Raw genomic sequence first — 23,519 nt, 5'->3', positions numbered from 1 at the left:
TTTCTATCCTTTATTCTATTAATATGGTATATATGACATTAACTGATTTTTGTATACTAAACCATCATTGCATCTTAGGGGTACAATCCCACTTAGTCATGGTATATGATCCTTTTAATGTTGAATTAACTGTTGAATTCAGTTTGCTAGTCTTTTGTTGAGGATTTTAGTTGTTGAAAGTGTGTTGGTTAATTTCCACATATTTGTGAATTTTCCAGTTTTATTCTGCTATTGATTTCTAGTTTCATTCCATTGTGGTCAGAAAAGATACTTAGTATGATTTCAGTCTCCTTAAATTTTTAAGACTTGTTTTGCGACCTAACATGTTATCTATCTTAGAGAATGTTCCATGCATACTTGAGAAGAATGTATATTCTGCTGCTTTGGGTGGAATGTTCTGTATTTGTCTGTTGAGTCCACTTGACCTATAGTGTTGTTCACGTCTGCTCTTCCTTTGTTGATTTTCTATCTGGTTGTTCTATCCATTATTGAAAGTGAGGTATTGAAGTCTCCTACTATTATTGTATTGCTGTCTATTTCTCCCATCAGTTCTGTCAATGTTTGCTTTAAATATTCAGGTGCTCTGATTTAGGGTGCATATATATTTATAATTGTTGTGTCTTCCTTGTGAATTGACCCTTTTATCATTATATAGTGTCCTTCTTTGTCTCTTGTGACAATTTTTGACTTAAAATCTATCTTGTCTGATATAAGTATAGCCACCCTGGCTTTCTTTTGGTTGCCATTTGCATGGAATATCTTTCTCCATCCCTTCACTTTCCGCCTACTTGTGTCCTTAAATCGAAAGTGAGTCTCTTATAGGTAGCATATGGTTGGATCTTGTAGACAACATATAGTTGGATCTTTAAACTTTTTATACAGTTTTTTAGTAATAAGCATGTGTTCATTTTTATAATAAATATTTCCTTAAATTGTTACATTTCAAAAGACTTTCTGAAATTACTCCTACAACCCCTTCTACCAACAAACGGCTTAATGAGTTAAGCACTTAGAAATTCTCTTGCTTTTGCTGAGGTGTAACATTGCTTTTTAAAGTAAGTAAAAGTTATTTTTTTAAAAAAACAGAAAATTTCTATGAGGTACATTTAGCAAAATATTGAGCCTTCAGTGGGATACATAGCAATCAAGTCAGCGGGGCCTCCTGGTTCACGTGACCCTCTACATTCAAAGCTCTCATGCCATGGACTCTTGAAAATTTTCCCCTGACCTTCAGAAGCCTCCCTTTAGCATCTCAGAATCTTGCTTCCATTCACTTCTCAACACATGAAAGTTGTCCTCTTCACTTCTTTTCCTTAAAAATAGAAATATCTTTAAAATTCTGGCTTATTCAAAACTAAACACATGTTTATTGTATAGAATTTGAATATTATAAGTTAAAAATGAAAGTCTCTCCTTAACCTAACCACTGCCTAGAGAAAAACACTTCTAATAACTTATTATTTAATATCTACAGCAAATATATGTAAAATATTAAAGTATATGTATATATTTTTACCTAAATGTGATCATACTAGACACAATGTTTTATAATCCTGCTTTGTTTCACTTGACTATAATACATCATGGGCAGGTTTCCATGTAGATTTTACCTCACCCATTTAAATGACTATAAAAGGTTTCTGTGTATGGATATATCATAATTTATTTAATCTCCTATTCATGAGTACTTAGGCTTTTTAATATTTCACTATTATAAACAATGCTACAATGTACATGCATCTTTGCACCTTTGCCTTGGGATAATTTTGTTGGGATAAATATATTTTATAACTGGAAATATCCACTAAAAGACATGAACAAGAATGTTCATACAGTAGTTCATAATAGCCCCCAAATGGAAACAACTCAAATGTTCATAAATGTTTGAGAATATATATGTATAGAATATAGAATGGATAGATAAATTTTAGTGTATTCATGCAAAGGAATACTACATTGCAATGAAAGGTGAACTACTGTTAAATGCAACAACATAGGCAAATCTCAGACAATACTGAGTGAAAGAAGCCACATGCAAAAGAATACACACTCTGATTCTGAATTGGTAGCACTATATAGTGATAGATGTCAGAGTGGTAGTTATCCTTGCAGGGGCCTTATCAATTGAGAGAGTGGACAAGGGAGCCTTTTAGGGTTCTGGGAATATTCTCTGTTTTCATCTAGATGATGAGCTCATAGGTATATCCCTTAAAAACTATCAATCTCTGGCTTTAAAATGTGCACACTTTACTGCAGATATATTAGACCTCAATTTTAAAAAGCAGAGGTGAGTATGTTTTAAATATCTATATATATCTTGTCAGATTCTCTTTCAAAAAGGTTGGATCACTTTACAACTGCAGGAGATAACTTTTTTTTACCCTAGAGCTTAAAATATGTTCTATTTCTGAGTCCCAAAAATGGTCCTTTATATGACCCCCTAAACAGGGCTATACAGTTCCTCCACAGCCTGGAATTATTGTCTTTCCAAACCCCTGAACCATATCTTCATCCTCGGTCTTCCTAAAATCACCACCATTTTCCTGCACTATAGAAACTTGAGTTTATGGGTCATAAACCTTAAACAAAGGCATCTAAAGATCGAAAGATGATCTTTAAGCTTTGGGAGAAAAGCCATCAGCTACCTCCAAGAAGTAGAATATACAAATAATTTTAAGAAAGATGACTAAGGTAATTGAAATAACAGTAATGAGTGTTAAGCAAACGGATTTAGATTTACTAGTTAGAAGGGAAGATTTACTAGTTTAGATTTATTTTGGGTAGATTCAAAAAGCTGAAACATAACAAAATTTGAAAGTGGCTACACTCAGCCCAACAAAAGTAACTTTCTAAAAATTAAAACTTTTCTAAGATAAAATGAAAGGTTTTGTGATGTAGTGTGCTTTCTGTCATTATAGATACCCCAACATTTGGGAAACCTCCTACTGGGGATATGGTAGGATAGACGGTATTTCTGCATGAGATAGGAGGTTAGATAGCATATGTGCTAAAATTCCTTCCAACACTAAGATTTTGTAGTTTAAGAGTTCAACTGTGGCTAAGGACAGATTAATGCAGAATCTATTAATATCAATAAAGATAACAAAACAGAGTCCCTCCCAAGTTGCTGAGAATATATCTAGAACAGCTTACAGAAGTGTATGGATCACTGGATAGCATCCACAGTTCATCTTAAACCTCTGATTCAAAGACAGTGAACTGGTGACTTTTCCTTCAGATTCTGATACCAAAAGGGAAACGATCTCAGCATGGTTTGAAACATCAGAGCTGCCTGAGAAAGCTAAGCTGACATTGAAAGAAGTCCAGAAATATCCCATTTCTAGCTCATCATAAACTTTTAACTGCCAAGCTCTTACAAAGAGGTGAATAAGGGAAGAGGAAGCTGGAAACACCATTATTTTTAGATAAGAAACATGTCAGAATAGCTGCCAACACTTTGGGCTTAATAATAAACCACATCCTGAGCACACAGAGTCCATGTCAGAAAAGAGTACTATGCTTTATGCAAAATATGTTCTGGATGGTGGCATGAACAAAAATGCATGAACACATGTGCTTCTATGAGTAAGTAATTTGGGAGCTGGGGCCTATGCTCTCCTGTTTTGGTTCCACTTTTGTATTCTAGAATACCAGAGGCAAGCCTCTTGCCTGGACCACAGGGAAACCCACTGAACTACTTGCAGGCCTCTAACAGGCTTCATTCTTTCCCACCTCCAGCCTTCTATGCATGCATGGTTCTCCCTAGAATAGCCCAAATGCTAAAGTTATTTTACTGAGCATCTACAATATTCCAGGCACTCTGGCAGGCCCAGACATGAAAAGATGAAAAAGACACCATCCCTGCCATCCAGGGTCTCAGGACATAGTTGGGGACACAGACATGTCGACCTATAGAGACAATACCCAATACATGTCTTCCTGTTCAATTTAATTGAGTTAGTCTTAGTCCAGTATTCTATCCTCTCTCAAATTTTTTTCCTTCTTCTAATATCAGTTACCCGCCTACCTTCCCTGCTCCCCCAATTTTGAAGCATCTCCCAAGGAGGCCTTAGTCCATTCTGACATGGCTTCTGAAACTGTGCTCATTAAAATCACTGGTAACCTCCTAACTACCAAAACTAAAAGCCATTTTTTTTTCACTTTCTCTCTTCCCTGACTTTTGGCTGCATATCATTCATTCAACAAATATTTACTGAGTACTGATCACTGTAGTGATCAGTAGTGATCACTGAAACATGAAAATCCCTGCCCTCTAGTGGAAGGCAGCAGAACTCAAATAAATAACAGTATGACCAATGATAAGTGTTATAGAGATAAAGACTTTTGTTATATATTTCACATATATAGAGCCTTTATGAAGATTAGGGAAGCCACAGAGTAGGGATAGTTGATTTATAATTTCTTCCAGTCCAGATGCAGTTTATTTCAGGGGTCATTTTTATCGTTAAGAACTGTTATCTGAGGGGCTGGCCCAGTGGCATAGTGGTTAAGTTCGCACACTCTGCTTCGGTGGCCTGGGGTTTGTGGGTTTGGATCCCAGGTGTAGACCTACACACTGCTCATCAAGCCATGCTGTTGCAGCGTTCCACATACAAAATATAGGAAGATTGGCAACAGATGTTAGCTCAGGGCCAATTTCCTCACCAAAAAGAAAAAAAAAAAAAAGAACTGCTGTCTGGTAATGTAACTGACATTCCGCCTTTATCAGGTTTCCTGGAAAACAAGTCCAGAAAGTTAACCCAAAGCCAAATTTGTCCATAAAGGAAGAAAAAAGGTTTGTTAAACCATTTTCCAAAGATCTACTCAAAAACATACTGATAGTATTTTGGAGTAAAGATTAAATGAAGCATTTGTAGTCATAGAAGGACTAGGCATTAGTCTAGTCTCAAGATTCTGGCCCAAACTGACCATTTGACATGTTCCCCAACCTCCATTCTAACTTGATTACTCATTCTAACTTGCTTCTCTAACATGGCCTATCTGCTTGTATTACTAGATATTAGGTTGGCCCTGCCCTTGCAAGAAAAATTTTAGAGGCAGAAGTAGCATCAATTTCAGGGTCATCTGTCTCTGGACTATGTGTCTGTATTTGCTCTCAGTACTTCTAAATAGATTTCACTTCTGACACTTGTGTGGCATTTAATCCCAGCCACTGCCCTGCTTGGGCTCATGGTTCTACTTTAATCTCTAGTTTCTGTGTACTTTTCGTTCTAAATTAAAGGCTCTTAACACTGGATTCATGGGTCTACCTCAAGGGATGATGACGTCTTTTTAACTTTATGCAAAAATTTTGATATACCTTTATATATACATTTTTCTGCTTGCAAGATCCTTAGCTGTCTTTTTTTTTATTGCGGTAACATTGGTTTGTAACAATATATAAATTTCAGATGTACATCATTATATTTCAATTCTGTGTAGATTCCATCATGCGCACCACCCAGAGACTAATTATCATCCATCACCACACACATGTGCCTAATCACCCTTTTGCCCTCCTCGCTCCCCCTTTCCCTCCTGGTAACCACCAATCCAATCTCTGTCTCTATGTGGTTGTTGTTCTTTTTACCCTCTATTTATGAGTGAGATCATGCGGTATTTGACTTTCTCCCTCTGACTTATTTTTTTTTAGCATAATACCCTCAAGATCCATCCATGTTGTCACAAATGGCGAGATTTCATTGTTTCTTATGGCTGGGTAGTATTCCATTGTGTATATATACCACATCTTTATCCATTTGTCCCTTGATGGGCACCTAGGTTGCTTCCAAGTCTTGGCTATTGTGAATAATGCTGCCGTGAACATAGGGGTGCATATATCTTTATGCATTCGTGTTTTCATGTACTTTGGATAAATTCTCAGCAGTGGAATAGCTAGATTGTATGGTGGTTCTATTAATTTTTTTGAGGAATCTCCCTATTGTTTTCCATAGTGGCTGCACCAGTTTGCACTCCCACCAGCAGTGTATGAGAGTTCCCTTTTCTCCACATCCTCTCCAATATTTGCTATTTCCTGTCTTATTTATTATAGCCACTCTGACAGGAGTGAGGTGATATCTCATTGTAGTTTTAATTTGCATTTCCCTGATAGTTAGTGATGATGAACATCTTTTCATGTGCCTGTTGGCCATCTGTATATCTTCCTTGGAGAAATGTCTGTTCAGATCTTTTACCCATTTTTTAATTGGATTGTTATTTTTGTTGTTGTTGACATGTATGAGTTCTTTATATGTTTTGGATATTAACCCCTTTTCAGTTATATGGTTTGCAAATATCTTCTCTCAATTGTTAGGTTGTCTTTTTGTTTTGTTGATGGTTTCCTTCGCTGTGCAGAAGCTTTTCAGTTTGATGTAGTCCCATTTGTTTATTTTTCCTATTATTTCCCTTGCCCAGTCAGACATGGTACTTAAAAATATGCTGGTAAGACCAATGTCAAAGAGCGTACTGCCTATGTTTTCTTCTAGAAGGTTCATGGTTTCAGGTCTTACATTCAAGTCGTTAATCCATTTTGAGTTGATTTTTGTGCATGGTGTAAGGGAATGGTCTACTTTCATTCTTTAGCATGTGGTTATCCAGTTTTCTCAACATCATTTACTGAAGAGACTTTCTTTTCTCCATTGTATGTTCTTGGCACCTTTGTCAAAAATTAGCTGTCCGTAGACGTGTGGGTTTATTTCTGGGCTCTCGATTCTGTTCCATTGATCTCTTTTTGTGCCAGTACCATGCTGTTTTGGTTACTATAGCTTTGTAGTATATTTTGAAATCAGGGAGTTCGATACCTCCAGCTTTGTTCTTTCTTCTCAGGATTGCTTTAGCTATTCAGGGTCTGTTGTTGTTCCATATAAATTTTAGGATTCTTTGTTCTATTTCTGTGAAATTTGTTGTTGGAACTTTGATAGGGACTGCATTGAATCTGCAGATTGCTTTAGGAAGTACGGACATTTTAAGTATGTTAATTCTTCCAATCCAAGAGCATGGAATCTTTCCATTTCTTTGTGTCTTCCTGAATTTCCTTCAACAATGTTTTATAATTTTCAGTGTACAGATCTTTCACCTCTTTGGTTAAGTTCTTTCTTAGGTATTTTATTCTTTTTGTTGCAGTTGTAAATAGGATTGTATTCTTAATTTCTCTTTCTGGTACTTTGTTTTTAGTGTATAGAAACGCAACTGATTTTTGTATGTTATTTTTGTATCCTGCAACTTTACAGTATTCATTTATTATTTCTAAAACTTTTTTGGCAGATTCTTTAGAGTTTTCTATATATAAAATCATGTCATCTGCAAGTACTGACAGTTTCACTTCTTCCTTTCAAATCTGGATCCTTTTTATTTCTTTTTTTTGCCTGATTTCTCTAGCTAGGACTTCCAATACTTTGTTAAATAAGAGTGGTGAAAGTGGGCATCCTTGTCTGGTTCCTGTTCTTAAAGGGATAGCTTTCAGTTTTCTCCATTGAGAATGATATTAGGTGTGAGTGTGTCATATATGGCCTTTGTTATGTGGAGGCATTTTCCTTCTATACCCATTTTATTCAGAGTTTTTATCATAAATGGATGCTGTGATCCTTAGCTTTCATTGCATTCTCCAAAGAGTCTTATGATCCCTTGAAGAGTTAAGAATGACTGGTCTATTGAAGACATTATGCTAAGTCAAATACATCAGTCACAAAAGGACAAATGTTGTATGGTTCCACTTATGTGCGGTATCTGGAATACATATTCATAGCAATAGAAAGTAGAATGGGGGGCCGGCCCTGTGGCCGAGTGGTTAAGTTCACGTGCTCTGCTTCAGCAGCCTAGGGTTTCACGGGTTTGAATCCTGGGTGTAGACATAGCACCGCTCGTCCGGCCATGCTGAGGCGGCATCCCGCATGCCACAACTGAAAATACACAACTATGTACTGGGGTGCTTTGGGGAGAAAAAGGAAAAATAAAATCTTTAAAAAAAAAAAGAAGGTAGAATGGTGGTTGCCAGGGACTGAAGGGAAAGAGAAATAGGGAGTTGGTGTTTTGTTTAATGGGTAGAATTTCTGTCTGGGAAGGTGAAAAAGTTCTAGAGATGGATGGTTGTACAATAATGTAAATGTACTTAATGCTACAGAACTGTATACTTAAAAGTAGTTAAAATGGTAAATTTTCTGTTATGTATATTTTACCACACACACACACACACACACACACACAAATGACTGGTCTAGACAGCCTCAGTATTTTGCTTCTAGCTGTTGCCTTGACTGTGCAGGTTGTGATTTAGAGTCCTCTCTCAAAATAGAATCAAATAAGCCATATGCAACCATATAACAGTGCCATTATGTAAGGAATAGAAAATAAAATAAATATGGCCTTCTAACAAATATGGCCTGCTAACTATTACAAACACCTGAGTCAAATTTGAATTAATGTTTTAAATCTCTTCTCCTTTATACATTTTAAAACTTTCTAAGATAATCATGTTACTTTTATACTCCAAAAAACACATATATGGAAATAGACTATTTCTCTGCAGCCACGGTAGAGATCAAGTCTTAGAGTCAAGGGCAAATCCTGCTGGTTGAGTTGGGAATGTGTCTATTCACCTTTCTTTCTTAGACAGTTGTGCTCCAGAATAAGGTCATCTGTTTCTCTTCCCCTGCTCCAGGACCAGTTCATTCATAGTCATATTCATTTATGTTTTCATCCCATCTACCTGTCAGTCTTTTTTGAATGTTTTCCATGTGTCAGAGCCTAAGTGGTAGTTTTCCTGTCTGCATGTGTTCTTCAGAAATCCACCTGATTGGGTTTAACACCTAAGCTGGCCTCATCCCTTGGAAAAGTCTCTTCTAGAGTGAAATATTGCTTATATCAATGTGCACTGGAATTAAACCCAGAAAAATAAAGTGCTGATGGGATGGAATGATAGGGTTTAGAGTGAATATTTTTTCCTTGATTTACATATATTGTATAATGAAAAAGAAACCTTAACCTTATTCAGAATGCTTCCATTTTTAATCCCAAGAATTACACTGAATGACGAACCGACCTTCTTTTAATAGCCCAGGAAGATACACTGCTCAAAATCAGATGGTTCAAGGACACATCACCAAGTTTCTTCCTGTGGCTGTGGTAGGTAACTCTTTAAAAGTCTTTTTTTTAAAAAAATCATCCTGATCTTACTCTTAGGGTAGGACTTTGGAGACTCAATCTATCAGATGATCTTTTGCCAGAACGATTCCAAAAGCAATTCTTGAGGGAAATGCTGACTCAGCTCCAGGAATTCCTAATTTTGCCTTTTGGTGCAAGTGCGATGCTAGGCCTACCACTGAGATCAAAATCTGTGATTGGATCCTTAATTTCCATATTAGGAATCAATCTTACTTTATAAACATTTACTTGATTGGTGTCTATAACCTATGGTCCATATTTAAGCAGCAACTCAGAATAGGAACACTCTAGGCCATCTTCGGAGAACATAGCCTCAAAAGATCAGCTCCTCATCTTCTTTCAATTGCTAGCTTAGATAAGTAATATTTATGGAAGATGATTTGAAGGATATCTGTCTCTCCCCTCTTCCAGCTACTCTGAATTCTTTCTTTCTATCACGTTGAGTATCAAAAACCTATATTGCCTCAGTCTATCACTGAATTGCTATCACTGAGTTGGCTTTTTAATATTATGCCTCTGGGTTAAAGTTGCTGTAAGAAATTGCAATTTTAAAAAATGTGGTCAAACCAAAAATAAAAGTCCAGGCCCAGACGGCTTCTCCGGAGAATTCTACCAAACATTCAAAGGAGATTCAATACCTATCCTTCTCAAAGTATTCCAGAAAATTGAGGAAGATGGAGCACTCCCTAACACATTCTATGAAGCCAACATCACCCTGATCCTAAAACCAGACAAGGACAACACAAAGAATGAAAACTACAGGCCAGTATCACTGATGAACATCGATGCAAAAATCCTCAACAAAATTCTGGCAAACCAAATACAGTAATACATTAAAAAGATCATACACCATGATCAAGTGGGATTTATACCAGGGACACATGGATGGTTCAAAACCGCAAGTCAATCAGTGTGATACACCACATCAACAAAATGAGAAACAAAAGCCACATGATCATCTCAATAGACGCAGAGAAAGCATTCGACAAGATCCAACATCCATTTATGATAAAAACTCTCAATACAATGGGTATAGAAGGAAAGTACCTCAACATAATAAAGGCATATATGACAAACCCACAGCCAACATCATACTCAATGGGGATAAACTGAAAGCCATCCCTCTGAGAACAGGAACAAGACAAGCATGTCCACTCTCACCACTCTTATTCGACACAGTACTGGAGGTGTTGGCCAGAGCAGTTAGGCAGGAAAAAGAAATAAAAGGAATCCAAATAGGCAATGAAGAAGTGAAACTCTCACTGTTTGCAGATGCCATGATCTTATATATAGAAAACCCCAAAGAATCCATTGGAAAACTATTAGAAATAATCAACACTACAGCAAAGTTGCAGGGTATAAAATCAACATACATAAATCAGTAGCATTTCTATACTCTAACAACGAACTAACAGAAAAAGAACTCAAGAACACAATCCCATTCACAACTGCAACAAAAAGAATAAAACACCTTGGGGTAAATTTAACCAAGGAAGTGAAAGACCTATACAACGAAAACTACAAGACTTTCCTGAAAGAAATTGATGATGACATAAAGAGATGGAAAGACATTCCATGCACATGGATTGGAAGAATAAACATAGTTAAAATGTCCTTACTACCTAAAGCAATCTACAGATTCAACATTATCCCAATGACATTCTTTACAGAAATAGAACAAAGAATCCTAAAATTGATATGGGGCAACCAAAGACCCCAAATTGCTAAAACAATCCTAAGAAAGAAGAACAAAGCCAGAGGCATCACAATCCCTGACTTCAAAACATACTACAAAGCTATAGTAAAACAGCATGGTACTGGTACAAAAACAGGTGTACAGATCAATGGAACAGAATTGAAAGCCCAGAAATAAAACCACACATCTGTGGACAGCTAATCTTCAACAAAGGAGCTGAGGGCCTACAATGGAGAAAAGAAAGTCTCTTCAACAAATGGTGCTGAGAAAACTGGACAGCCACATGTAAAAGAATGAAAATTGACCATGCTTTTTCACCATTCACAAAAACAAACTCAAAATGGATCAAAGATCTAAAGGTAAGACCTGAAACCATAAGGCTTCTAGAAGAAAATATAGGCAGTACACTCTTTGACATCAGTATCAAAAGGAACTTTTCGGACACCATGTCTTCTCAGACAAGGGAAACAACAGAAAGAATAAACAAGTGAGACTTCATCAGACAAAAGCGCTTCTTCAAGGCAAGGGAAAACAGGATTGAAACCAAAAAACAACCCACCAATTGGGAGAAAATATTTTCAAGTCATATATCTGACAAAGGGTTAATCTCCATACTATATGAAGAACTCACACAACTCAACGACAAAAAATCAAACAACCTGATCAAAAAGTGGGCAGGGGACATGAACAGACATTTCTCCAAAGAAGATATACAGATGTCCAATAGGCACATGAAAAGATGCTCATCATCACTGATCATCAGGGAAATGCAAATCAAAACTACACTAAGATATCACCTTACACCCGTTAGAATGACAAAAATAACCAAAACAAAAAGTAACAAATGTTGGAGAGGTTGTGGAGAAAAAGGAACCCTCATACACTGCTGGTGGGAATGCAAACTGGTGCAGCCACCATGGAAAACAACGTGGAGATTTCTCAAAAAAATTAAAAATACAAATACCATATGACCCAGCCATCCCATTACTGGGTATCTATCCAAAGAGCTTGAAATCATCCATTCCAAAAGTCCCATGCACCCCTATGTTCATTGCAGCAGTATTTACAATACCCAAGATGTGGAAGCAACCTAAGTGCCCATCAACTGTTAATTGGATAAAGAAGATAGAGTATATATATATAAAATGGAATACTACTCAGCCATAAAAAAGTATAAAATTGTCCCATTTGCAACAACGTGGATGGACCTTGAGGGTATTAAATGTTAAGTGAAATAAGCCAGATAGAGACAGGCAATCTCTGTATGACTCCACTCATAGGTGGAAGTTAAACATGTAGACAAAGAGAACAGATTAGTGGTCACTAGGGGAAAGGGGGGTGGGGGGTGGGCACAAAGGGTGAAGTGGTACACCTACAGCATGACTGACAAACAACAATGCACAACTGAAGTTCCACAAGGTTGTAAACTATCATAATCTCAATAAAAAGTTTTTAAAAAATGTGGTCAAAGACATTATCTAATAAAATCTTCTGTGTAAAATATCTTTGGGTTTCACTTTTGGAATAGCTTTGCTTTGCCCTAGGGCCTGGTATGCTGGGTATAATAAAAAGTGTGTATCTGATTGTCTTATTTTTTTCCTTGGCTACTAGGAAGCTCAGAGCTAAATACACACATACACACACACACACACACACGTATACATATGTAAATAAATAAATTTTTGATGTTCTTTAATTCTAGTTCCCTATTGAATTTGTTTATAACCTTTCTTTTTTATATAAACAGTACAATGTGATCTTTTAAAAAATTCCTATGTGACCTCATAAGTAATTCTCCACAGATGTTCCCTCTTCCTTTTTGATGTTTCTAATTCGCCTGCAAATTGGTTTCTGTCTAGCAACCAAGGCTACAGTGTAGCCCAACTGACGAGAATACTGACAGTTTTTAATATTCTTCTACAAACTAAGAGTTAGATCATGAGTGCAGCATGCAATTGTGGAAAAAAATTCCCTTCCCTGTAAATTCTCTGTGGCTGGAGAATACCCAGGCTAACTTGTCTTGGAAATAATGGGAATGCAACTGGATTTTTGTGTTACAAATAGATATGCTGCAAAATGCAGGACTTAGCGTTGGGGATTTCCTGCAGGAATGACAGCCTAGAATGAGGACTGAGAGGAAGAAGTAACCTTTTTAAGGTCCCACCTGGTACTAGGGTATGATAATTAGCTGTTTGTTATTTTCAATGATGTGCTAGAGCTGGCTCCTACCCACTCACCAGAGCTGATTGTTAAAATTTCAGGATTTTTGAGAGCCAGTTAATGTCAGGTTGATGTCAAAATAGGCCATGGTGGGAGTACTTGTACCATGCAAATTGGCAAATGCCACAAGTCAGCCCCTCCATCTCAAAGAGCTGGCTGTTAGACACTTACCAGACGTTTACTATTGCTTTTTGCTCACAACTACCACTGAGATACGTATATCTGTCCTCATTTTATATATGAGGAAACAGCCAAAAAAAATCTTTAGACTTTAGGAAGAAATTACAGAGGGGACAAACGTGAATTAGAAACTGCCAGACCAGGAACAGGTCCAGGTACAGTGCTGACCTTAAGGGCTATATTCAGAGAAGAAAGATCCTATTCAGAGGAAGGCAGTGAGCTAATCTAAAGAGATTGCCAAATTGAGATTCAGAAGGCTGCAAGAACAATTTCAGTGAGGGACTAAGGGACCCAAGAGAAAAGCCTCCAGGGGGAGCTCAAGGCTCCTCCAACCTTTTCCAACTCCTCCTCCTACCTTGGTTGGAGGAATCACTTCAAAGGCAAGAAATTCCACCGCCACCCTGCCTCCCAAGAAAGAAGGGTTTGCTCAAGCTTGAAGGCAGGAATCGAGCCACGTTTCCCAGGAGGCAAAAATTTCAGAAAAGTTTTAAAAAGTCAACACACAAGAGTATATTCCTTTTCCTTCAGTTGTACTTCTTAGCAGTGACTGGAATGGAAATGGCCGTTGGCTGTCCAGCATCCCTGGCCACCTTCCTCCCTTTTGTGTCTTTCCTCCCTGCCTCCTTTCTCTTCCAGAAGCTGGATTCAAGACAAGGGCCTTGGCCCAAAAAAGCCCAAGATGGGCAGCCAGTGCCAGCCCAGTTATAGGGCATCCAGGTGAAGTTCTAGTTTGTTTTGAATTTGTATTTGAAGCCAACTAATAACCTAATATTACTTTGCCAATCATTGTCCTGTATTTCCTTCAGGAACCTTGAGGGGAAAGGGAAGTGTACCCTGTGCCATGGTTCAGGTAAGCCTGGATTCACAGTACTACCCATTGTTGTTTTCCCAGGTACCAAGGGAATGAAGAGCTCATATAGTTCACAAGTGGCAGAGTCAGCATTTAAACCAGGTATGATTACTACAGGCCTGTGCTCTCTCCAGGGAGCTCTCTGTGACATTAGGCTGGGGCAGGAGACCTTGAGAGGAACTCTCCTGCTGGGGTCCTGAAGGAGACTTGGACCTCCTTCCTTCCAGGCTGATCTGTTTTCTGAAAATGGGACAGAGTGTGAAGGCAGACAAAAGTGCTTGTTTCTTTGAATGATATCTTAAGTGATTAAGTGAGATAATGTATATATAGTGCATAGTCAATAATTGGCACGTGATTGATGGTAGCTAATTTTACAATATACTAAACTGTGATTATGTTAATGCTTAATCTCCAGGACCAAAATATGACATTTGAACAATGAGTAGATTAAGGGAACCTCTTCTAACTCTGTTTACATATTTTATCTTAATCTGGAGTCATTTAGAAAAGAAGGAATTTGGAGGGGCTGGCCCCGTGGCCGAGTGGTTAAGTTCGCGCGCTCCGCTGCAGGCGGCCCAGTGTTTCATTGGTTCGAATCCTGGGCGCGGACATGGCACTGCTCGTCAGACCACTCTGAGGCAGCGTCCCACATGCCACAACTAGAAGAACCCACAACGAAGAATACACAACTATGCACCGGGGGGCTTTGGGGAGAAAAAGGAAAAAATAAAATCTTAAAAAAAAAAAAAAAAAAAAAAAGAAAAGAAGGAATTTGGAGTTGGGATTCAAATAGTCAAAATGTGAATATCTTCAATGTTTCCTGGGATTTCTGAGTTTCTACTTCCTAAATGTCTTTATAGAGGAAAACCATCAGCAGAGACATCTAACTGCTGCTTCTCTCTCTTCTGACATCTGAGAAGCCACCTGAGGCAGATCCTATTGGGGGACTACTCAACAGTCAGCCCCTTCTTCTGACTCCCAGAGTCCTGATTTACCCAGGTAGTGGAAAGCAATATGCTCGGGAAAGATTCCCCAGTTCCAGGGCATGAACAATGATTAGTCTAAACCAACCATGTTAATCCATTCCTCTTTATCACAGATTGGTTTAGAAGTGAGCATTTCACCAGATTCTGGCCAGTGGCATCTGAAATGATGTTTGTTTGCACTTTTGTGAAATTGGAGAGAGATGTATGCAAGAGAAACCTCCTCCTTTCCTGCTTTGGCTTTGCACGTGAAGATGGAAACTTAGAGCAGTAGCTCCCATCTTAGCACCACAAGAAGGCCAAAAAGAAAATGAAAAAGCTGATCACAAGTCCTGACATTGTTAAGCTGAAGAACCAACCCTGAATTATCTACCTGAAGGCTTATCATCATGTGAAAGAAAAGTAAATCTTATTATTTAAACCCTTTGTAGGCACATATTCTATAACTTATAGCCAAAATCATCCTAACCAATATACCTTACCATTTCAGAAACTTACCCCAAAATCCCCTTCAAGTGGTGGCAAGAAAACCCCATCAAAGGAACATCGAGAGTAAGGACAGTAACTAGTGTTGAAGAGTTGAAGGATGCTTTGTTGGCATTGTTGATAGTTTCCAGTGCCCTGGATTTGAAACTGATGAAACGGAAGAGTTGTCTCAAATCTCTTGGTACAGGGGCTCTTGTAAAGGTCACTTATGTTCATTACCTTCTCATATCCAGGATGAAAACATGGGTCCCTGAGGGTTCCATTTGTACCCTGAATGGAAAAATCACTTGAAGACATCATGTACGAATTCTCTGGGCAGAAAAGTACCAGTGTGACTTCATTAATGTGTAGGAATTATACACGTCCCAGCACTCAGCATTAGCATCAGTATGCCCCTGCTCTGCCTTGTTCACCCTTGAGAATAGTCAGATTTGTCTAACAGGCACAGAAGGGGTATCAGATGTAAATGAACTTTCGCTATTCATAGAAAGCTAATATAGTTAAAGCTGAGCCCAGAAATGCCATTAGCCTGGATTGTTCCTGAGAACTAATCACATAGTTAGAAGCGGATTCACAAGGAAAACTCTCAAGGCTCTCACAACTTTAACCTGAGGTAGCTCTCCAGGAGTCTGCCTACACCCCTGCCCCCACCTCCAAGCAAAAAATCAGAAGCTCTGAGAGCTGGAGATACCTTAGATCCTTTAACCAGGATTATCAAAATGTTTTTTAACCCCCAGCCTACTATGTTCAAGTGAAGAAAGGGGCTGCTGTGGATTAGAGACACATAGGCTCAGTAGGCATCTCTCAGCTGCACCTACCCCCTTGGTGGTCGTCTTATTGACAGTGCTTCTGAGAACCAGAGAAGGCACTTTGGAGGGGAGCAGAGAACTGGCTGTCCTTTCAGTGGGGTTAGGGAACAGCTGCATGTGCCATCCTTGCTCTGTGTGTGTTTGTCAGAAAGTGCCTGGTAGTCACATGATTTTGAGTATGTTTAACTTTTCTTGCCTTCAAAATGCAGTTTGTAGGAAATGGAAATTAAAAAGTAGTAAAGAATTTATAAATTGCACACACCCACCCCCCAACAATAGACTAGCATATAATTTTCATTGTCAGCCCTACAGGGGTAAGCAATTATTTCCTGAGAAAGGATTCGAGTCATGTCCTTGGAGATAGTACAGTAAACAAACATAGGAGGTGATGTCTGGAGGGAATATCGTAGGGGTCTACCAGATGTGCTTAGATATCCTGCCTGGAAAGGTTTGGAAAGTACAGTAACCAACTTCAGACCAATTACTGAAGTAGACAGAGAAAACAACAGGATGTGGGGGCTGGTAGCCCAGATGTGGGGAGGGCAGGTCTGGATTCAGTTATACTTGCCTGAATGTCCTTGGCCAGTTTCTGCATGAGTGCTTGATCCTTCCCATAGCACAAGAAGCTGTGTGTGTATATACTGTAGTCCTTGCCATACAGGCGAAAGTGCAGAGCATTGTCTGGAGACTCAATGCTCTTGTTTTGGGGCACAAAAGTGATTTGTGTAGAGGCTCCCCCAAGGTCTAAAGCTCCATAGGTTCCCTGAGTATCGTCTCCCTTTGGCATCAGGTTGAGCCATCGCAATTTCTGAAAGAGAGAACAGTCACCAATGGAAGTCTCTGGATCACTATTTCTTGGACTCAGGTACTCCCTAAGGCAAAGGAACAGGGGCATAGGGGTGACACAAAGCTCGCTGGAAGTTCCTAAGTCCACCTCAGATCAACAGCAAGAAAAGAAGGGCTTCAAAGACGTAGCTCAGACGGAAGCAACATAGAAGCAGTATAGCCAGTCTTCACGAAGAAGGGGGCTGGGGTCCAAACGACTGAAGTTCAAATCCCCACTTATTTGCTCATTAGCTGTGACCTTGAGCAGAATAATTACCTTTGCAGGCCTCAATTTGGGGCTCTAACGTGAAAGAACACCTCATACAGTTGTTCTGAAGATGAAATCAGACAGTACATGAAAAGTGCTTAACAGCACAAGATGCATAGCATGAGGCAAATATTAGCTATTCTTCTTATTTTTTTTAAAGATTTTACTTTTCCTTTTTCTTCCCAGAGGCCCCTGGTACATAGTTGTATATTCTAGTTGTAGGTCCTTCTAGTTGTGGCATGTGGGACGCCGCCCCAGCGTGGCTTGATGAGCAGTGCCATGTCCACGCCCAGGTCCTGAACTGGTGAAACCCTGGGCCGCTGAAGCAGAGCGAGCAAACCCAACCACTCGGCCAAGGGGCCCGCCCCAGCTATTCTTATTTTTTTTTATACCTTTTTTTGGGGGGGTGGGGAAGATTAGCCCTGAGCTAACTACTGCCAATCCTCCTCTTTTTGCTGAGGAAGACTGCCCTGAGCTAACATCCGTGCTCATCTTCCTCTACTTTATATGAGGGACGCCTACCACAGCATGGCTTGCCAAGCAGTGCCATGTCTGCACCCGGGATCCGACCTGGCGAACCCCGGACTGCTGAAGCAGAACATGCGAACTTAACTGCTGCGCCACTGCATTGGCCCCTCCTATTCTTATTTCTAATGAAAGATTTTTAATTTCCTCTATGTCTACCTAACGTGAAGATAGGGCTTCTTTATTTTCTAAAAGTAAAAGTTCTTTTAAGAGAATTATACATTTGGTGACCCTTGCAAATGTGGGGGTAAATTAATTTGCTCATTCATCCATCATTCATTCTGGCTAGCAATCCAAGTAGTGCCTGAGATATTGATGGCATTGGCCTCCAGGGGGCCACCTCCATGGGTCCTTGAGATAGTCACCTGAGTGAATTTGCCCAGAAGATAGTTGATAGTAATCCAGCCATAGGCGCCTTCTTCTTGGCCAGTGATGATTCTGGCACCCTGGAAGTCAAAGGGGTACCTGCTAAGGCTCTTCACCACCGTATTCAGGACCCTGTTTGCCAATGGTTCGTTTTCTATCCTGCACAAAGGAAGAGCTGAATTACTGGTTTCGTTTTAATAACTGCAAGTACCTATTTTATTTTATTTATTTATTTATTTATTTGAGGAAGATTAGCCCTGAGCTAACTCCTGCTAATCCTCCTCTTTTTGCTGAGGAAGACCGGCCCTGAGCTAACATCCGTGCCCATCTTCCTCTACTTTATATGTGGGACGCCTACCACAGCGTGGCTTGCCAAGTGGTGCTATGTCCACACCCGGGATCCAAACCAGTGAACCCTGGGCCGCTGAAGCGGAACTTGCAAACTTAACCGCTGTGCCACTGGGCCGGCCCCAACAACTACCCATTTTAGCCACAGCTTCCAGTCAGTTCTCCTGGGAAGTGAACCATAAGTCACTAAAATAAACAGAGAGATGGAGATCTCCACACATTGCTATCTGAAGGGCCCTCCTTTTGGGGGAGGCAGAACTAGTCTTTTGGCTGCCTCTCTCCAAATCCAAATCCTTCCAATCCCTGCATGGGTTGGTCTTCCTGAAATGCCATTTTCAATGTTTTCCCTGGCTCTTAAAAATCATCAAAGTCATTTAAATGACTGTGGCAGTGGCAACTAGGTGTTGTTTGATCACCACAGTGAGCGCTGAATGCTACATTAGCCATTGCTGGTGGCTCCTAGCTGTTTACATAGCCAGGCTCTGTTTGAGGTTTTTTAATTAGGGTTCTAGTAGACACCAGGTGGCAAATGTCCTGGGACAGATACCCAACCTCCTTTGGTGTCAGATCAGAAAAAAAATCTTCCTCATATTGTGCTTCAGTTCCTGGGTCTATTTGAGAGACCTAGAGGGAACCTTCGAAAGTTGTCATAATAAAGATGGGATGTAATTGCTTCCAGGATTTGGGCTATGCAACATGGACAGCCTTTGTCAGAGGATGCTGCCTTCCAACTGCACTAGAACCCTGTAATCTCTCATCAGTACGGCTTCCATACCCTCCCAAACAGCCCCCTTACCCCTAGTTTTCCTCCCCTCCAGTCCACCTTCTTTTCCAGTGTCACCAGTTGTGTAACACCCTTTAATGGCTTCCCATTATCTCCCAGATGAACTCCCTAGCGTGGCCCACAAGGCACTTTGTGATCTGGACGCTGCCTTCTCAGAATCCCACTCAGAATCCTGGCTCTACCACTTACCAGGTGTGTGACTTTGGATAAGTTACTTAACATTTGTAAGCCACAGCTTCCTTATCTGGTTAAAAATAGTTAATAATACCTCTTATTTCATAGAGTTTTGATGAATAAATTAAAAGCACATGCCAAGAACAAAGCAAGGGCTCAACAAATACAAGCTGCCATCCTCCTCCTCCTCCTCATTTTTATTATTTTACTCTGTGCCCTCTATGTTCTATCCGTGCAGAACTATTTCTAGTCCTCTGAACATGCCCTGGTCTCTTACACATCCCTGCCTTTGCACATCTATTAGAACACAAGCTCCAGGAAGGCAGGGACTTTGTCCTCTTCACTGCTGCATCCCTAGGACTTAGAACAATGCCTGACACATAACAGGTGCTGAGTAAACATGGGTTATGGAAAGCACACTGTCTGGTCTGCCAGTAGTGCCCTTCTCCAACTCTCCAACTCATCCTTCATGATTCAGCTCATATGTCCCCTCCTCTGGTAAGTCTTCCTGACCTCCTCCCATTCTGGCAGGGCCAAGTGTGCTCCCATAGCAGCTCTGTGCACTCTTCTCTTAAAGAATTGATCACCCTGTATTGAAACTCTGATCTCCTTGAGGGTTGAAGGCACCTACTTCCATATCCCAGGACAGAGTAGGCAGTCAGTACATGCTGAATGAATGAAGAACAAACAAACAAATAATGCACACAAGTACTAAGTGGTGAGAAATAAAGATGTGCTAGTTGTGATTATTTATGTCTTGGGACACCCATGAGTCTCCTCTGGTCTTCCTCCTCACAGATATTGAATGGCTAAATCTGTAGCCCCAAATCCCAGAATATATAGGCTCAGTCTTTCTCTCTTTGTGCCCTCACCTATTTGAATTCCCTGTGGGGAGATGGGCAAGAGGGCTTTTTCAACACTGAAATTTCCACCATTACTCACAGTAAGAGTTTGGGAGTTTTACCCACTTAATGAGATTTTCTTTCTTAGGTGTGGACATTTACGATGTTTAGAATTTGGGGTCTTAGGCAAGTGTGGCTTTCTCCCATAACTTCAGAGGCTTTTGCACTGCCAACTCCAACTCCCAGCCACTGTTGATCCCTACGTGCTGCTGTACCTGAGCAACCGCATGCCTGCCGTGGCTCCCAGGTAAACAGGTGTCTCTTGGTGCTGGGACTGTGGAACCACTTCCCTGGCTCTTCCCATGCATGCAGCCAGATAAAGGTCTATGTCATTTACTTTTTGAGCATATTTTGAGATTCCAGGACCTAGGGAAAGATGTAGAAGCAGATGACAATATTTTTTAAAAGTATAGGACATAACCTTGACAATATTAGAGCAAATTACTGGTGTTTTTTGAGCAAATTCAAGAAGACAATTTCTTGATGTGATATATATTAGGTTGTTGTACTCAGAGGATAACTCACTGAACCTCGCCTTCATAGGACTTTTCAGACCTTGGGCTGGGTCTGTCTGCTGTTCAATAATTTGCCACTGGATGGTGCAATTTTCACATTCAGTTGCATAACCTTCCTAACTGGTCTCAGATTTTAAGGGGGATCTTATAGATAGTACTATATAAAGCTTCTTTTTGATGTTTCTTCCACAAGTTATAATTAACAACACTAATTCCTAGAAGACCTGAAAGGAGAAATATGACATTTAAAACAAAAATTAAAATAAACACCAGGCACACTGGCTTTTACTTAAAAGATAGAAACTGCTACTAACTAGCTATGTGATCACGACCAGTCCCCTAAAATTTGTGAAGTGGAGTTTTTTCTTTTTGAGAAATAAATGACAAGCAATAGGATATACTGAAGTATATGAGTAAGCCATTTGCTGTAAAACTAATTTGGCCTGAACTTGTTTTCCCAAAAGGGCCTGACGTGGCCAGAAAGCATACATTGTATATCTGCTTTAAATATTTACTATGTCCCAAAGACAAGAATAATGCCCTTAAAGATAAGACTGTAACTTCCCCCACATTAGCATTTTCTTATGGATAAGCATCTCTCCCTAAACTAAGGATTGATATCTGGCCTGCTGCATTCACCCCGTGACCACCCAGCTGAGACCACAGACCTGCTACCTGCTGTGTTCATCAACTGCTGTGTGAAATACTGTGCCAGCAAAGCAATCATGGCTATTGTAAAAGGGACTTTGTAATCATATGTGATACATGCTCTTTGACGTGTATCTCTCAACCCCTACTCCTTTGGAGTGCTCCATTCCTTTGTGAAAGGACTCTTCCGGGCTATATGGGCCTCAGATCTGGCTCATAATAAACTCACTCCAATTTTGATTATTTGCGTTGACACTTTGTTAGAAGAAACAGGAATAGAATCCATGTCTCCTAAGTGATTTTTCTACTCTGATACCCTGCCTCCCTAGTAAAATTGCTTTTACAGTTTTAGAGCAAAACTAAGTGCTGCTATGGAAAGGGTTAGAGCCAAGATTCCCTAAGCTTTTTGAAGTTAACATTTAATAATTTCAGCTCACTTTAAGATGAACATCTATACCATCAATGCTATTTATAGTGAGGATTTGTTTTAAGATAACTATCCAAATATGTTATCCATATTATCCACAGGTTTTTAAACAGCCTATTTACTTAACCATAAAGAGAAAATTAGCTCTAACTTATCAGCTAACTGTTTTGATTCCAAAAGTCTGGCCTTTAAGAATTGGTGGCTTTAAACTCACCTTTTATCTAAATATTTGAGACTTTCTCTTTGGAGAGGGGAAAATGACTGCATTGGTTAGGACAGATACCCAGGGTGAATCTCAGAAGATGGATATATACTAGATTAAAACAACAACAACAACACTTTGAAAAATAGAAGCAGTGAATTAAATAGAAGTCAATAAAATGAGAGATTTGGGATTTAAGAAATGCTTGAATTACTGTCTCAGAATTCATGGGGCCCAAAGTCTAAGGCCATCAGGCTGCTGGGTAGAATTATTTGCTCTCTTGGAAACATCTCCTCGTGACTGCTTTTTTGACAAACTATGAAAACTAGTAGACCCTACAGGTCACACAATTAAAAGTCAGTTATCTTCTGGGGTCTAGGTTACCTGTCTGAGTAAAAATAAACAATGGGTCCCTGGCTCAAAAGGCCAAGAGAGAATGGTCAGAGAGATGATGGTGCGTTGTGGTAACACTGGGTGCATGCTGGGGTGTTGGATGGGAAGAAGTGAAAAGAACTGAACTGTCAACAACTCTAACTTGTTTTGTGACCTTAAAAGACAACTAACCAGGAAAATAAATGACTATGTAACCCAGTGATTCAGAGCAGCAGGAAGCCCGGACTGCAGTCAGGAGACCCTGATTCTTGTCCTGGTTCTATTGCTACTTGCAAGTCACTAGTCTTCCAGGGTTTTCTTCCTTCTCTGTAAAACAAGATTTAAATGATCCACAAGGTCCTTTTCCAACCCTAAAAATCTATGATTTGGCCTTCTCTGCCTAGGGTCCATAGAACTGCTTCTCTTAATCCTTGTCCTCTAATCTACAGCTCGGAAGAAATTTTTGAAAGCCTTTAGCTAGCTATGGACCAGCAGCATCATTTCCTGGGAACTTATTAGAAATGCAGATTCTGAGGGCTCATCCCAGACCTCCTGAATCAGAAACTCTAGGGGTGGGGCCTAGGCGCTGTAACCAACCCTACAGGTGGCTCTGAAGCAGATTCAAATTTGAGAACCACTGGCTAAGACGTGGTTCGAAGTTAGGCACATCTCCATTTGAACCCCAGTTCTATCACTTACTAGCTTAAGCAACTTTAAATAAGGTGGTATAACCTCTCTCAAACTCAGTGCCCTCATTTTAAAAAATGCGAAAAATAATAC

At 39.7% G+C, this 23,519-nt stretch overlaps 1 protein-coding gene across 3 annotated transcripts in view; it reads right to left on the bottom strand.

The window, feature by feature from the left end:
* Nucleotides 1-23,519, bottom strand: part of ENTPD1 (ectonucleoside triphosphate diphosphohydrolase 1) — a 98,219-nt gene that overhangs the window by 14,543 nt on the left and 60,157 nt on the right. The window contains exons 4-7 of one of the 3 annotated variants that reach the window (XM_046654311.1): nt 20,791-20,941; nt 18,367-18,526; nt 16,952-17,191; nt 15,587-15,721 (exon numbers count right to left, since the gene is read on the bottom strand). In XM_046654311.1, coding sequence (XP_046510267.1) covers nt 15,587-15,721; nt 16,952-17,191; nt 18,367-18,526; nt 20,791-20,941 — 686 coding nt within the window. Of the gene's footprint in view, nt 1-15,586; nt 15,845-16,951; nt 17,192-18,366; nt 18,527-20,790; nt 20,942-23,519 lie in introns of all 3 variants that reach the window. The other 2 variants (XM_046654310.1, XM_046654312.1) reach the window with 2 other exon arrangements.

This window comes from Equus quagga, chromosome 2 (assembly GCF_021613505.1).
Source record: "Equus quagga isolate Etosha38 chromosome 2, UCLA_HA_Equagga_1.0, whole genome shotgun sequence".
In the NCBI taxonomy this organism is placed as follows: Eukaryota; Metazoa; Chordata; class Mammalia; order Perissodactyla; family Equidae; genus Equus; species Equus quagga.
Note: the sequence above shows the minus strand (reverse complement) of the source record. Positions and strands in the feature narration are given on the sequence as shown.